The 15,310-nt window shown below is 47.9% G+C and overlaps 5 protein-coding genes across 5 annotated transcripts; 1 reads left to right on the forward strand and 4 right to left on the reverse strand.

The window, feature by feature from the left end:
• Nucleotides 1-6: 6 nt before the first annotated feature.
• Nucleotides 7-2,268, reverse strand: FOIG_07553 (uncharacterized protein; the record flags this gene model as incomplete). Its single annotated transcript, XM_031207127.1, has 1 exon — nucleotides 7-2,268. One exon carries the CDS (start codon nucleotides 2,266-2,268, stop codon nucleotides 7-9), a length of 2,262 nt encoding a protein of 753 aa, XP_031062660.1.
• A 2,685-nt stretch (nucleotides 2,269-4,953) lies between these two features.
• Nucleotides 4,954-7,063, forward strand: FOIG_07554 (uncharacterized protein; the record flags this gene model as incomplete). Its single annotated transcript, XM_031207128.1, has 4 exons — nucleotides 4,954-5,819; nucleotides 5,874-6,012; nucleotides 6,063-6,367; nucleotides 6,418-7,063. 4 exons carry the CDS (start codon nucleotides 4,954-4,956, stop codon nucleotides 7,061-7,063), a joined length of 1,956 nt encoding a protein of 651 aa, XP_031062661.1.
• Nucleotides 7,064-8,004: 941 nt separating this feature from the next.
• FOIG_07555 (uncharacterized protein) lies at nucleotides 8,005-10,360 on the reverse strand (the record flags this gene model as incomplete). The annotated part of the gene is made up of 6 exons (XM_031207129.1): nucleotides 8,005-8,131; nucleotides 8,183-8,294; nucleotides 8,345-8,463; nucleotides 8,514-9,373; nucleotides 9,421-9,607; nucleotides 9,654-10,360. The coding sequence occupies 6 exons, from the start codon at nucleotides 10,358-10,360 to the stop codon at nucleotides 8,005-8,007; spliced, it is 2,112 nt and encodes a 703-aa protein (XP_031062662.1).
• A 1,373-nt stretch (nucleotides 10,361-11,733) lies between these two features.
• FOIG_07556 (uncharacterized protein) lies at nucleotides 11,734-12,572 on the reverse strand (the record flags this gene model as incomplete). Its single annotated transcript, XM_031207130.1, has 2 exons — nucleotides 11,734-12,145; nucleotides 12,235-12,572. 2 exons carry the CDS (start codon nucleotides 12,570-12,572, stop codon nucleotides 11,734-11,736), a joined length of 750 nt encoding a protein of 249 aa, XP_031062663.1.
• A 372-nt stretch (nucleotides 12,573-12,944) lies between these two features.
• On the reverse strand, nucleotides 12,945-14,966 carry FOIG_07557 (uncharacterized protein; the record flags this gene model as incomplete). The annotated part of the gene is made up of 1 exon (XM_031207131.1): nucleotides 12,945-14,966. The coding sequence occupies one exon, from the start codon at nucleotides 14,964-14,966 to the stop codon at nucleotides 12,945-12,947; it is 2,022 nt and encodes a 673-aa protein (XP_031062664.1).
• Between the last annotated feature and the right edge of the window lie 344 nt (nucleotides 14,967-15,310).

The following is a 15,310-nucleotide window of genomic DNA, read 5'->3' on the forward strand; positions in this document are numbered from 1 at the left end:
CATTCTTCAACGTCTGCGAATATTGTTATCAGCACACGTGGATAACCCATACAAATGCCCATCAGAACCCGTTGACTGAGCCCATTTCGCAACATCAACATCCCTCATCCCATTGCTTGACACAGTCTCCACCACAACACTCGTCTCTGGCGAGATAATCTGCGACACAGCATGCCATGCATTCCCCAGAATAGAGCTCTTTGTCGAAGCCATAAACATGATAATGGTTATCAACGTAAGAGCCAAGTGCAGGATAACACCCGATAAGATAATGGTCAAGCCCGTCCATTGATTCGGGATGAGAACTCGTTTGACATTGATTGTGGTGACCGACTGCTGTTGGGTGAAGTAGGGTAGGATATCGTGGAAGATCATCTGGTAGAACCGAAAGAAGAGCTCCTGGACCGCTCGTGCTGGATCATCCGTTTCTTGAAGAACACTCTGAAAGAGATGCGAATGTTCTGGGTGCGCCGGCCAACTCGCCACTGTATCAAACCACCCCAACAAAGCATCGTTGTTAAAAGCCCATCCGCCAGAAATGCTGTAATCGAAAAGACTGAAATGTATCATACTGTAGACGAAGTTATCCCAGTCTTCTATCCCTGTATCCGCCAAGGATTCTGGCCCTGAGAGTATCTTGAGATCGAGAATGCCTCGTGCTTCAGTATCAGAGGTCGATACGCCTATGCCGAGCTGTTTCAGAAGATTTGTACCATTCTTGCCCTGGAGTGTTTTCCACTTCGCAATAGACGTGGGCTCAGATGATATCCCTCGGCCTGTCATGGTGACGTTGTACAGAAGCGGTGTGTTCTGGCTGAGGAAGCAGACGCTCGCTTGGAAGAGTTGAGTGCCATTCTCACTCATAGCTGTCGTCCATGGACCTTTGCTCTTTGACTTTGTCATTTGCAAGTCGTTGGGAATTGTTACATTGAGCCACCCATCTGTAGCCTCGTCATACATTGGCCTCAGCTGGTGCAGGATATCGCTTGCGTTGAGAAGGAGGATTGGATGAAAGTTGTAAGGCTGACGTGAGAGGGGGTTTGTGAGACTTTTATTTTTAGGGGCTAGTTCTTTTAAGTTGAAACTGCACAGCGATATTGGCCAGGACGTGGAGTTTGTTTGATCCCATTCGTTGTTGATACGGCACGATAGCGTCGCGGGATATGAACCATTTATGCTAGGCCCTGACTCCCAACCGGTTGAGCTGTTGAATTCTGCTTGGAGATAGAGACCTTCTGTAGCGTTGTTTCCTGTGTATATATACTCGAATGTAGCATTATTGAAAGTTGGTGCTACACATGCTGTCCTCATGTTGCTGACAACCGTAGTCCCAGAGTAATACTCAAGAGAAGTTCTGTCGTCAACATTGGCCATCGGTATCATGGCTCGATAAACATCTCCAGTGTCTGCCACATCCTTAGGCACAAGTTTCTGGCTCGAGGGACGCGTCTCTGCAAATCGCCAGTGTGCTGACGGCTTGGACTGCCAGTAGGATACACCAGAGAACACAGCTGTGTCCTTCGATATATCAAACCCAACATAAATTGACTTTGAGACCATTGGTGCAGCGATTGGGAGCGTCTTGAAGTCGAAAAGCAAGATGGTGGACGTGAAAGTCATTGCAAGGCTTAGGAGGAAACTAAAGAGTAAGATGATACAGTGGAACAAGGTTTTCCTGTTACTTTTTGTAATCAGGAAGATATCCCAAGGACTTGCATCACAACCAAAAGCTCTGGAGATTGACAATCTCGCTAGGTCAGAAAGTCGACAACCGGCGGTTTCAAGGACAATGGCTGCCATAGAAGCAGCAGCGAGACAAGTCTGAAGATCCATCGATACTCGAATTGCGGCGGAACAAAGCGTTGCAACTTGCGCTGCGTAGTTGTCAAAGATTATTCTGTCCCATTCCTTGCCTCGGGGTTGTCTGTTTCGAGCTTTTTCGGCGCCTTCCCAGAGATAGACGAGAAGAGCGCATGAGGCGAGAATGACGATTGTTCCGAGAATGATTATGGTCATTCCCGTTTTACCAAGTCTTCGTCGCAAAGGCTGGCGCTGTACTGGTCGTTGAACGAAACCTGTTGGGACATTTTGATGCATGAGGTGTTGGCTGGCTTCGAACTCGATGTTTACTGGAAATGGTGCAGGCTTTCCGGTGGTGAAGTAGCCATAGCTAGTCGGATCATTAGGGTTTGAAGTTGAATGATACGTTGAAGACCCATCTGATCCCATCTCGTAGACGCCTTGGTGGACTTGGCTATACTGCGCCATGATAACTACCTTCACCTTCAGTCACAGAAAGTCTGATGCAAAATTAACATGGGATGCATGCGTCCGGGGGGCAGGGACCAGGATATTAACCCGGCTGTTTGCAAGGGCAAACTCAATGGCATGCGTGAGGCTGAATCGACCAGTCTAGCTAACGCCATTTCTTTATTTTAAGCTTATTCTAGTAGTGCAGCCAAGCGCTACTTGCCCCGATACAGCCTCTGATCTTTTCAGCTGGATCAGCCATTTCTTGGCTCTGGAAAGAATTGGGAAGATGGTTACTCCGATTGGGCTATGTCGCGCGTGATCGCGATGGATTTGGTGGTCTGGATCTGTGGTTCGGGGATGATCTCCGTCGCTTACCGGAAGGTTGGACGTCACTGGGGCGAATGTTTCAGCACCAGGCGTTTTGCTAGGTAATGCAGCCATTATGCTTGGGAAACTCTTGTGATGGAATTAATTACGAAACCTGCGGTTTGCATCTTATAATAATCATGCAAGCATTCTGGTGAGAATTGTAGCTAGGCATGATGATGATCTGGCACGGGAGAACCATTGGCAGGTTAGGATGACCCGGTGACGGTTCTGAGAATTGAGAGTCAAACACTGGACAGCGTATACTTCGCTCGATCGGTAGCTGACTGAGAGACTCTCGTTATGCCACAAAAAATACTTATCACATTGGCACGAGAGACTTTCTCGCATTGTAAAGCACCGATGACACATCACCTGAAATACAGGGCAGTCTACTGTTTTAACCACAAGAACTGGCCAAAGAGCTGAAGAAGAATCGTAGAATGAGCCGGGCTACTCTATTACCGGACAAAAGGGAACGTTGACCATCCGTGGGTCTTCTGATATTACTTATGTACTGTTCATCTTTTCTTTTCTCAATTTGACTCAGCTGGAGTGCCCTAGTCCCAATTGGTTGGGTCCGCGGAGATACTTCCCAGCAATGAAGTCTCAGACCATTTAAATCCATCGAGCTTTGCAGAGATATGACAACTGTAAAGACTTCATCTACAATAAGTCCCTCAAAGCGGTTCACTTGAGTCCAATAGACTTTTTAAATTTCTATAATCTGAAAGCTTTCATCCAGTATCTCAGCTTTGCCTACGCATTACTCTTCAAACAGCAAGGTGTTGTGTTCTGATCACAGCGTAAGCGAAATTTAAGTATGATGCAAACTTTTCAAGTGGCTGGCTGAGGCTGAGGGGGTGAGTTCTGGACCGGCCTGCTTATTTGGGCCGACTCTTGTTGGTTGCTGTTGGTTGTTGGTTCCGGTTTTGAGCTCTGATTGGTCTAGTCAAGCGAACTATTGGCGGTGGCTTTCATGCTCCCCTTTCTAATCCGCTCTCGTTTGATGAAACTCCTCCCTGTTAAATGCATGATGCTTACCGACAAATTGAGATCTGTTCCTGTATCGGGTAATGGGGTACTTGCATTTGCTTCTGTAAGCGATGTACCAGGGAAAGCCATCGTGGATCCTGGCTTTGGTGCTTGGGCTTGTCGTGCGCTTCAGTAAGTTGAATCCTTGAAAAGCTCCACTGATGAAAATCACCCCGGGATCATCAGGCATTAATACGAGAGCTGAACTTGCAGAAAGTAACACTGAATTGGTTCTTAATAATGATAATAGCTGGGCAGTTGTTAAGCTCGAGTATTAGATGATTGATTAATGGTCGAACCTTATACCTTAACGGGATAAAACAATTACCTTGTTCTTGTACTGATTCTATGTAGTTGATACAGAGAAACGAATCCTGATATAGGATGACATTGATCTAGGCGGTGAAGATGAGCTCGACATTGCGACGAGTCATGGAAGTATGTCTTATGGTGATGTTGTTGGTGGATGTCAACCTTACAGGTACAGTACGTGGGCCTACCAAAACACTGTGACTTTAAATACTTATTATAGTAAAAAAGAACATCTTAGTAGCCTACCTTAGGTAAGTTTATTAAGAATACTAAAATAGCTTAAGTAGTATATAAGGCTTATTTAAATTAGTTTTATTATCAAATTAAACTTATATATAGCATTTTATTTAATAATGTATTTTATTTCTAAATATTTTATTTATAATAAATAAATACAAAATGTATCATAAGTATTATATAAACTACTATCTTAGTATATTAGTTATATTTGGTTAATATTTATTAATCCTCTTGTAGCATTTTAAAGGTATACCTTGACCTTAGGCTATAAAGGTCCTATTAATCTAACAGCCGTAGATGAAATGTTGCCTAATGGCGGGGCTCGCAAATCTCAGCGCAACCAGGCCCCCTGGCCCTCCCCTTACAGCCCTATTATCCGACCGTAACATGATCAACGTTTGATCAACAGGGTCCAAACCCGACCAGTCGCACTAATGCAGGCATCTCAACCCGCCCCGGCAGTAACACGCGATATTTCCAATACTATTGCCAATAGCTCAAACACCATTGACTACTCAGCCATGATATTTCGAAAAGCATGGAAGCGACCAACACATAAGCTTAAAATGCATGACGATCAAATTTGCGAGGGGCCTGCCATTCGGAAATAGCGTCAGGGTGTAAAGAATCTAGACCTTGGTGGGAGGATGGATATAAGGAGGTTTCTCTTCGTGTTTACTTGGGAATCTTCATCGCGTTTTCATTCTTTTCCGCGTAGTCACTCGTTTGTCTGTCATTCGTTTTGCGATGTTGTTTCACAAGGTGTTTCTAGCCGCGGCCGCGGTTGCTACAACCTACGCTGGGCCATGCAAGCCTGTGAGTTCCAGTGCGTCTGTTTCTTCGTCTGCCGACGCCAGCATTCCCTCTTCAACTGTTTCAGTTGAAGTCTCAGATGCGACCCGTACTGCCACTTCCGAGTCTTCTGGTACAGAGGAAGCCACTTCATCTGTGACTATTGGCTCTGAGACCGTCACGTCTGGGGGTTCCACCACGCTGGCTACGCTACTGTCCAACTCTGGATCTGTTTCTGAGGGTCTCTCCACTTCTGAAACTGGTTCTCGAAGCAGTGATGTGTTGGTCTCAACCAGTGGGACAGAGACCCTTGGACCTTCTACTGATACTGCTGTTACTGATACCATGACCTCGGAGGGTATCACGACTGGTACTACCGACGTGAATCCAACGACTGAGCCTACTACCGCGCCTACCACCGATGATACCACCGATACTGCTGCAACTGGTACTACTACGACTGAACTGACGGGGCAGGCCACAATTGACCCTGCCACTCAATCGTCGACTGAGCCAACCACTGAACCTACTGATGGACCTACTACTGGCACGACTACGACTCTCCTAACGACCGACGACACAACTGAGTCTGCCACGCAGCCAACAACCGATACTATCGAGCCTACCAGTGGTGCCACCACTGACCCTTCAACAACTCAGCATAGCACGACCGAGGGTACAACCACTGAGGCTACAACCGCTGCGCCGACTTCTACCTCTGAGTTCTGCTATGACAATGCATATGTCATCTCAATGCTGGCCTTTGACCCAGTTGCCTCTCCCTTCTGTGTCAGTTACTTGTCCATGACCACGCATACCATGTAAGTTCCCTACTTCAACAAACCTCAAACTCTCACTCATGACGTTCCGTACAGAACCGATTACGCAACAACCGATCCCACAAACGTGTACCAAGTCGATGTCGCCACCATCACCGCCGACGCTCTCACGCGTATTGAGACTGACTACGATGGCGTAACTGCAATCGTGACAGAGTACAAGACGAATACCGAGGTAGGATGCACTGACCATACTTGGAGAGCATGTACTAACCATTGTGATAGTGGTCAGAGGCAACCGTTACTTCAACGCGATCGATCGAAACAATCACATGCCTTGACACCGCATACTCTTACACTGCCCCAGTTCCTACTTTCGACCGAGGCGGCCCGTCTCGAGAGAAACGTGGCCAGGATGAGATTGAGATTCCTGAGGCGATACCATCTGACTGGACTGAGGCTCAAACCTCTGATATCTGCTCGTGTCTTGATCTCGAAGAACCTACGACTCATACAACAATCACTGAGACAGTTGAGCCTACGACTTTCATCACAGCTTCTACAGATGTTGTTACTCCCATTGAAGAATAGTAAGTCTCCTACCATTTGTTTTTCTCATTTCAGAGCTAATTGTAAACAGTACAAAGGTTATCACTACTACGTCAGTCAGTGTCTTTACTTCAACCGTTACTGAGAAGAAGACCTCGACTGTCACCGCTTGGGTTGTCGAGACTACCTTTGCTGATAACAACGACATTGCCTATCGTCGATTCACCTGCCCTTTCAACGCCAACGTCTACGACGATGGTTTCACCACCAATTACTTCAAAGGCAAAACACCGCTGTCGTCAGGAAACACGCAGACCCTCCAATTTAGCACCTGCAGCACTCTCTCCCTCTCCGGCAGTGGAACATTCGATCCTTCTCAAGTAGCACTTCTCTACAACGCATATTTCTACGCCAAAGAGACAGGAATGTATACGTTCTCTGTTCCTGATACCATTGATAACTGGGGTTATCTTTGGGTCAAGGATGCAGCGTATACGTGGAACGTCAACGCCTGGGCTATCCAGGGGACGCGAACGGGACAGAACTCTCAGTTGTGGAAGGGAGGGTCGTATCAGATTCAGTTGAAGAAGGGTGATGCTATTCCGTTTACGTATCTTTGGGCGAATGGAGGTGGTTGCGCTGGAAATGATTTGAGTGTGAGGACACCAAGTGGGAAGTCTATTCCTGGCATGGCTGGGTCGACTGTCAAGGCTTGCCATCTGAACAAGTTCAATTAGGTTTGGTGGTTTTAATTCTTCATCTGTATATTAATTATAATAGACTTACTTCTGTACTTACTCACACCTGAATTGTTGTCTCTAGAGCTCCAGAATGATTATCATGTATGTAGGTTCAAACTACAATTACCTTACCAACGCATAGTCCGCGTCATAGCGATAAGGTTGAACGCCAGTCAATCTCGCCTATAATAAAAGACCATCAATCTGGTTTGAGATAATATCCTCACCGCGTAGTCAAAAGGGACACTAGATTATTGAGAACTAAAGCTACTGTGATATAATCTTACTTACCGACTCTGTTTTGCCTCTTATTTAATAACCTATACCGGATACCAACTTCGGATGCCTAGAGCTATAGTAATAGCGCCGAAGGTAAAACTGGTTTAATAACAAAGACTTGCCATGTCAGCGAGTCAACTAGATTTCCTCAGTTAGAATGTCCCTTGTGACATATAAAACGTAGCTTTACCAACTGCATCATCGCATTTGCTCCAAATTTGACTGGCTCTACCGCTTTTCAATTTCAAACGCATCTGCTGGTCTTGAATCAAGTAGTAGCTAGGTAACCCCTTGCATGTCTCACAACCTGACCACCCTACGCTTGTCGCACCAACCCAGAAACAAACCTCCACATCAAAAGACTGCTCTCTTGCCCAGCAATGCTTCAGCGCTCTGAGGGATGCAACAATCCCTGCATAACGGATACAGGCAATCACTTCAGACTTGTCAGTCCCTTTTTCATGGAGGGTATATACCCCATGCAGCAAGCGAGGATAAGCTGCTCAGCAGGATTGACAACAGCTTAATCTTGATCGCTCTCCGGAGTCACGATGTGGCAAAACCAATCAAGCGCAAAATGATAAAAGTCAATTTCACTAAGAAGACTCAATAAACTGCACCGAGTAGAAAGACAAGGCCGCATCCCTGCAATCCCCTCCCTAGTGCTTCCAGAGCTTGAAAGCCTGGTTGGCACCACCATGACCGTTGTAGGTCAGGAAAGCTGTGCCATTCGTAGTGTTGCCACCCGACAGATCAAGGTACGTCTCGTCCTTAGCATTGCGGAATCTAAATCCCTCATCAGTTTGTAGTTCATACATAAGATGTTGAGTCACTTACCGGACTTGAGTGCTGTCAGTGACGTTCTCGACTGTTGCGCCCTGAAGATCCCACTGAGCTGCAAGGTCAGAGACATCGCGGTTTCTCTCGCACTTGACAGTCTGTCCGTGTCCTATATCCTTCGTAAGTAATCTGGTCTGTTGTGTAGAGTTGTGTACTTACCAGCTGAAAAGAGGACAAAGCTGTTGCCCGCGTTCTTGATGATGACCCGCGTGTTAGAGCCAGGAACTGAAAATATCTCCCAGATCTGGTTGGAGTTCCACTTGTACGATCCATCGGAGCTAACAGAAATTAGTTGTCATCACGATTTGTCGAGGAGGGAAGTACTTACATAGCATGAACAGGAGGGTTCTGGCCACCTGCGCCGTTGAGGTCGAAGAAGACATTCATGTTGCGGCTAGAGCTCTCACTTCGAATGTTGCACTTGAAGCGGAGCTTAGGCTCAGGGGCAGCAGTAGGAGTAGGAGTAGGAGTAACATGACCTTCATGCATGTGAGTTCGCAGCTCCTTCGCCTTGTCCTTTAACTCCGTCTCCAGATTGTCAAAGGCAAGTGTCTTCTCCTTGATGGTGTTGTTGAGCTTTATGATCTCGTCAGCCTGCTCGCTGATTGTCTTGCTCCTTTTCTTGGCAAGCGCTTCGAGATCCTTGACATCTTCCTGTGCCTGTTCGAGCTGGCACTGGAGATCGTTCTTGGCCTTCTCCAGCTTTTCGATGGTCTCGTCCTTCTGCTTGTTCTCACCTCGGAGTCTATCGCCTTCTCGCTTCTCAACTTCGAGTTGGGCTTCGAGGGTGGCGATGCGAGCGGTGAGATCAACGATCTTGGCGGCTTCAGCCTTGAGACGAGCCTCGGCGGCTCTGAGATCAGTCGTCGTCTGGTCAAGCTTCTTCTGCACCTCGGCCTTGGAAGCTCGCTCGTATTCAAGCTGAGAAACTAGTCGGTCAATCGTCTTGTGGTCTTCATCATCGTGCTTCTTGCCGTTCGCAAGGTCTTCATCTCTCTTCTTGAGATCGGCAGCATGAGCTGCTTGAGCGTTGGCGAGTCTCTTGGTCAGATCAGCGGTCTTGGCTTTCTCGACATTGAGATCATCGATAAGCTTCTTGATCTCCTTCCTGAGCTCGCTGTTCTCTGTGGTAGCGGCATTGAGCTGTTCGCCTCGAGCATGGAAGTCGGCATCGAGTGCTTTGAATCGCTGCGGTCGTTAGCCAATGTTAGTTCAAGTCAATAGAGGTTACTTACATCCTCAGCGTACTTGGCGAGGTAGCCAGCCTGATCGGCAAAAGCGATGGTATGTCGCAGAGTGTCAATGAGGTTCTTGGGGAAAGGAAGGGGTCCTAGAATGCGAGGGAGAGACGGCTGAGGCTGGGGAAGGCGGACTTCGACCTCGGTCTTCTCGGGAGGAGAATACTCTGGGGGGTTCCAGTCACTGAATGGTGGTTAGTATTGAAATGAGCCTGTGACCTCGGACTTACTGTGAGTGGCGATCAATCAAAGCAGAGAGATTGTACTCGCCAAGATCCTGGTTGGCCTCAGGCCCTTTCATGTGGACAGCAAGCTTCTCCGTAGTCTCGTCCCAAGTACACGTAATATCGTAGTACGAATGGTAAGAGAACTTGACGCCTTTTCCGGCACCAGACAGCATCTTCTGGGACTCGGCACGGAAGGACGGGGACTTTTCAGTACCAGTGTCATCATGAGTCCACTGCCAAAGCGAAAGAACAGGCTTTCCATCACCGAATCCCTCGGGGACGATGAAAATACTCATCTCGTCATTAGCATACTTGGACCAAGAAATTTTGCCAGTCCAGATCCTTGCAGCTCCAGTGGCCTGCTCTCCCTTAGACTGCCAGATACGCTTGAACGGCATGTTGCTCTTGGCGCCAGCGGGGTTTGACATGACAACGTCGAGTTTGCCGTAGATGTCGTGGGAGGTGATCTCCCAGCTGTAGTAGGAAGCCTTGGCGATGAAGGTGTCATCGCCGCTGGGAGTCTTGGAGACCTTCTCGATGGCGGACTTTTGGAAGAAGTTGGCCTTCTTGGTGCCCTGAGCATCTTTTGTCCATTGGGAAAAGAGATAGGCGGTGTCACCAACGCGGACTGGACCGTCAGGCAGGATTATAATGAAGGTCTCGTTATCGCCGTAGGGCTTCCAGTCGAGACGGCCTTCGTAGACGAACATTGTGATGAGTGAGAAGATAAGGTTGTCAGAAAAGGGTAGACGATGAATCGATAGAATTGAAGAGTTGTTGATGATGAGAATGATGGTAGCCGCAAGTAGAGCAACTATATATAGTCAAACCTCGAACTTTGGCTTCACGTAAAATGTTTAGTGAAGTCTTCGAATTGAGTTGAGAGGTCCATGGATTCCACATTCCGACCCATATCCGTTCCCTCTGGAATTCACTTCAATAATTCTCTGCATGTCTTTGCCTATCACCAGCTGAGAAGTTCTGTGGCTACATGAGGACACGATAACTGCAAACTTACAACCTTGTCCAGCAAATAGAGTCCAACTATTATCACCTTGAGTACATTTCAAAGCATGCATGTTCTGTGATATTAGACGCCTTGCCGTTGTTCAGGGATAATGAAATCGTGACTAAGACTCAAAGGAGAGTCCCCGCCGGAACATGGCTCACGAGTATCGCACCATTGGAATTTCAGGTGATGCGCTTTGATATTCGAGGCGCCGACTCGGCAATCACATGATTCGCCTCCGAACGGGACATAGAAACGCTTTGATGATATAGATGGATCTAAGCCATGCATGTCGCTCCAGGCCGATCCCTGGGGTTCCGAAAGAGGGAAATTCATGGGAAGTGGAGAGCTGATGGTTTTTGTTTCGGGCTGGCTGAGCTGAGACGTACAGAAAGGAATGGATCTATCGAACGCGTGGTTAGCGCTGTGGCTTGCAGGCGACTGTGCATAGCCGTGTCTGAAAAGGGCAGCATCGTTCCTGGGCATCATGAATACACCGAGTTCATTTCGGCATTTGATAGTTTCATGCAAGCTGCAGGCCTTGGTTTCGTGGCATTGAAAGGTTTCTGAGAAAGAACAGCCAAGTGTTGAAGGAAGGGGAAATGCAAATCAGAACTAACGAGGTCTGGCTAGCTTAGATAAACGACTCAACTTATGTCTATAGGCTGGTAATAACAAATTGATAATAGTAATGATATATTGATCCGTGACCTGAAGGCCACGATGAACTTACAAAGCGACGCAGGCCATTTTGTCCTTTATAAAGCAAACCTGCACGGTTCTATTGAACATCCCTCCATTCCAGAGTAGCATTTCTGCCAGTATCAGTTACGGTGAACTCAAACTCCCGGTCTATGTTGGAAGATCCCTGGTGTTTTAGATATTGAGCAAGTTGAAAGGTTCTTCAGAAATGGCTGGTTATTTATTGATCCCTGTTGCAGGAGCTGTTAAATGTTTCATTCTCGCAAAGCCAGAACATAAGAGAATCGTCTATTTGACCCAAACGCCATTTTTGTCTAATTTATCAAACCCAAGTCTATCCCAACCTTGAACAAAAGAAACCCTCCCAAGTAATCAAGCAGCCTGAGCAACAGCATACCCAACCCTCTCTCCAACCTCCATCTTGCCCTCACTCTCATGCCTCTCCCTCTCCTTGACCTCGGCCATCCTATTCAAGAAGCTCAAATACGTCTGCCACCCCACCGCCACGACACCATGAAACAAAGGCCTCCACCCAATCGACAGAAACGAGAAACTGAACGCCGTGACCATGGGCCATAATTTGCAGGAGTTGATAATACTGGTTGGCACGGTGTCTTTGACGCGCTCGATTGTCCCGGGGATGTCACAACCGGACAGCAGGGCTTGGGCGCCGAAGAAATATGTGTTGAAGATTGGGGTAAAGACGACTTGGCCGACGGTTACTTTTGTGGCGAGGGAGAGAAGACGGGAGGAGTAGTTGAAGTTGTGGGAGAGAAACATGAACCTGGACAGAATATTAATATCAAACTGTAAAGTTGCTCACCCTCGACCTCACTCATACTCTCACTATAACTAGGAAAAAGAAAGACTCACCACTTATAATTCGGTATAGCAGCAACACACCCAATAACCGCATTCCTCAACGTCCTAACAGGATCATACTCATTGCCGCTAACATACTGCGCACTCAGATCCCCAGCGATGTAAATCACCACCGCGGTGGCAACCTGTGTCTTATACGGACTCTTATTCTGCGCACGCGCATAAGCCTGAACAGCTGTTGTCAAAGGTCCGAGGCGCTGCCATAGAGGCAGGGGGGCGACGGTGGCGGGCACAGGGATGGGGTCTTTTTTAGGGGGCGAGGTTTGGAAGCGCCGTTGGAGGTGGCGGAGGGGATGTTTGAATGCTGGGCGGAGGATGAGTATTGTCATTATGTGTGAGTAAGGGTATATGTGACGGTGATGTGTAAGTGAGACAGTCTGGGGTTGTATAAGTATGGGGAGTGAAAGGGATGCGAGATTATTGAGATGAGATTGGATCTTGATAAGCGGTTTCGAACGGCCGAACTCGGACGGTAATTCCGAATGAGAAAAAAAAATATGAATGATTGATTAGATTGGTTGGTGTGGAGATCGGTATTCATCGGCTATCGAATCGGTACTTACTCAGAAAGGCAAGTCATCACGGCCACCCGCCCTCACTGACAACCTCAACCTCAATATGAATATGAATTAAATAATAATATGCTAAACAAAGGAAAATGCCAGTGAATGTCCATCCAAACTCCTATTCCCATGCCATGTTTAGAAAAACTCCTCCTCCTCCTCATCCAACAACCCCATCCCACTATCCCTCCCCCTCAACCTCTTACTCACCCTCCTCATACCCCCCTGCCTCTGCACAACCTCTGACTCTTCTTTTCTCGGCGTCAAAAACTCCTGACTCATCTTGACCACCCTCTCCAACTCCTCCTTCATCGCATCGATAACCTCCTTCGCCTTAACCCTCTCCTCATCAACTTCCCTCCTCAAGCCACCGTTCTCAACTCGTAGTCCACAGATTTTATCATGTGCAGAGCGGAGAGATTCATTCAGCTTGTCCATCTCACTTCGATATTTCGTAACGCTTGCATCGCGCGCTGCGAGTGCTGAGCCGTGCTTTTTGTTGAGTGAGGAGATGGTCTGTGTGTTGGTGGTTTGGAGAGTGAGCATTTGGGCTTGCAGATCGGAGGAGCGGGAGAGGGCGGATGAGAGTTTGGCTTCGAGGGAGGCGATGGTGTCTTCTTTGCGGGTGAGGATCTTGTGCTTGACTTCTAGTTGCACAGCGTATTCATCGTGTGCATCATGAGCTTCGCGCTCCATTCGTTGAACGAGATCTTCCAGCTCTGAAATGTCGCGGATATACCCGTCAACAGCACCCTTGAGTCTCTGATTCGCAACCTCGAGCTCCCGTATCCTCGCAATCTTGTCACTGATGAGTTTCTCAGCCTTTCCCATCTCTGCTTTTAAACCATCCATGACTGTAACTCTTGCATCGAGTTGCTTCCGTAGAGAAAGCTCAATCTCGTGATACTCATCTATAGCATCCTCATCTTCCTTTGCGCGCTTCGCCATGTCGCGCAGGCGTGTGAGCATGAGATCTAAGACTTCTGCACCGTGGGAGGATAGGGGGAGGGTGATTTCGCCGGGAGTTAGGTACTCAAGTTCTAAGCGGGCAGCGCGGAAGTTGGTGATGAGGGTTGTTATCATTTCGCTGGCGTCGGAGCCGGTGAAGCCGAGTTTTGTGATGGAGGATGTGAGGGTTTGCAGGGCGTGTGTTCTGTCGGACATTGTTTGGAGCATAGCGTCAATCTGTGCCTCGAGACCTGATTGATCCCTGGGTGTAAAGTCTGACAACTTGTTGCTCAGGCGTCCACTGAGAGTTTTGTAAGACTCGAGAGTGTCTGTCAACTTTGTCACCTCCAACTGAAGCGACGAAACTTCCTCCTCTAACTGCAGCTGCTTGGGATCCGGCAAACAAGCCTGAACACCAACCATAGCCGTTGTCTCGACCGGCTCAAAAATCGGTGTTCCAGGTACAGTAGGACTCGTAGCAGGCGGCGTCATAAACGAAGTATGCGCTCTCGAAGGCGTACTGCAAATGAACTGCGCCATAGTCTCATCCCCAAACTGATCCTCATCGGGCGTCATGTCCATAAAATCCTGAGAAAACTTCTCCCGCGCTGTAAGGGTCCAGTTATACCCTCTACTCTGATCCATAGCGCGACCTGATCGTTTGGACAGCTCATCTTGAAGATCTTGGATCTGCTTCTCAAGATCCCAAATACGATCTGTGTCGATGACAATAGTCGCATTCTGCAATTCGTAGATTTCACGATCACGCGCTTTTAATTCATTTCTCAACTTCTCAATTTCCTCTTTTGCTTCTTGATTCCGACGGCGCTTTTCCTGTTGAATTGTGTTCATCTCCTCGCTCAGACCATTGCGACGAATTCTTCGCTGGACACGACCGTCGAGGACTTGTCGCAGTGGCAAAAAAGTGACTTCACCGCTTTCAGGGAGCGCTGGACTTGAGCGGACTGCGCTGGGGGTTGTTTGGATAGGTAGGGATGAGTGTCGCCGGCGTTTGGGTGTTGCGACGGTGAAGCGATTGACCATGGGGGTTAATCCGGATGAAGAGGCGCCTGGGTCGGAGAAGCGGACTCGTCGGTTGGCGCCTCGCTTGGGGGTCTTGGAGGGCATAGGAGATGAGGGCATGTCTGGCTCTGGTTTGATGCTGCTGCGACGGGGGCGTCTTATCGCGATGGGGAGATGAATGTCTTCCATGATGAGTGCGTATGGCAATTGAATGAGACGTCAAGCAGTTTACGAAGAAGACTCATAAAGTAGAGCGACCACCCAAGAGGAATAAAACAAGTCCAATGAACTGAACAAGTTATGAATAACAGATCAACAAAACAGCGAACCCCTCGCATTTAAAAAAACACAACTCCCAGCATAACAAAAACATCCCCAGGCCATCATTTACACGACCTCCAGGCATGATGTTTACCTTTTCCCCTTTACAGCCTAGCGCGTAAACTCGGGAGGAATGAGAACCAATTGTTTTTGCTACATGCAGGGTCTCGCAAAACGGCCGCTGGAGAATTGTATGGGGCCGTGAATTCGGG

Source organism: Fusarium odoratissimum, assembly GCF_000260195.1.
Source record: "Fusarium odoratissimum NRRL 54006 unplaced genomic scaffold supercont1.11, whole genome shotgun sequence".
NCBI classification, from domain to species: Eukaryota; Fungi; Ascomycota; class Sordariomycetes; order Hypocreales; family Nectriaceae; genus Fusarium; species Fusarium odoratissimum.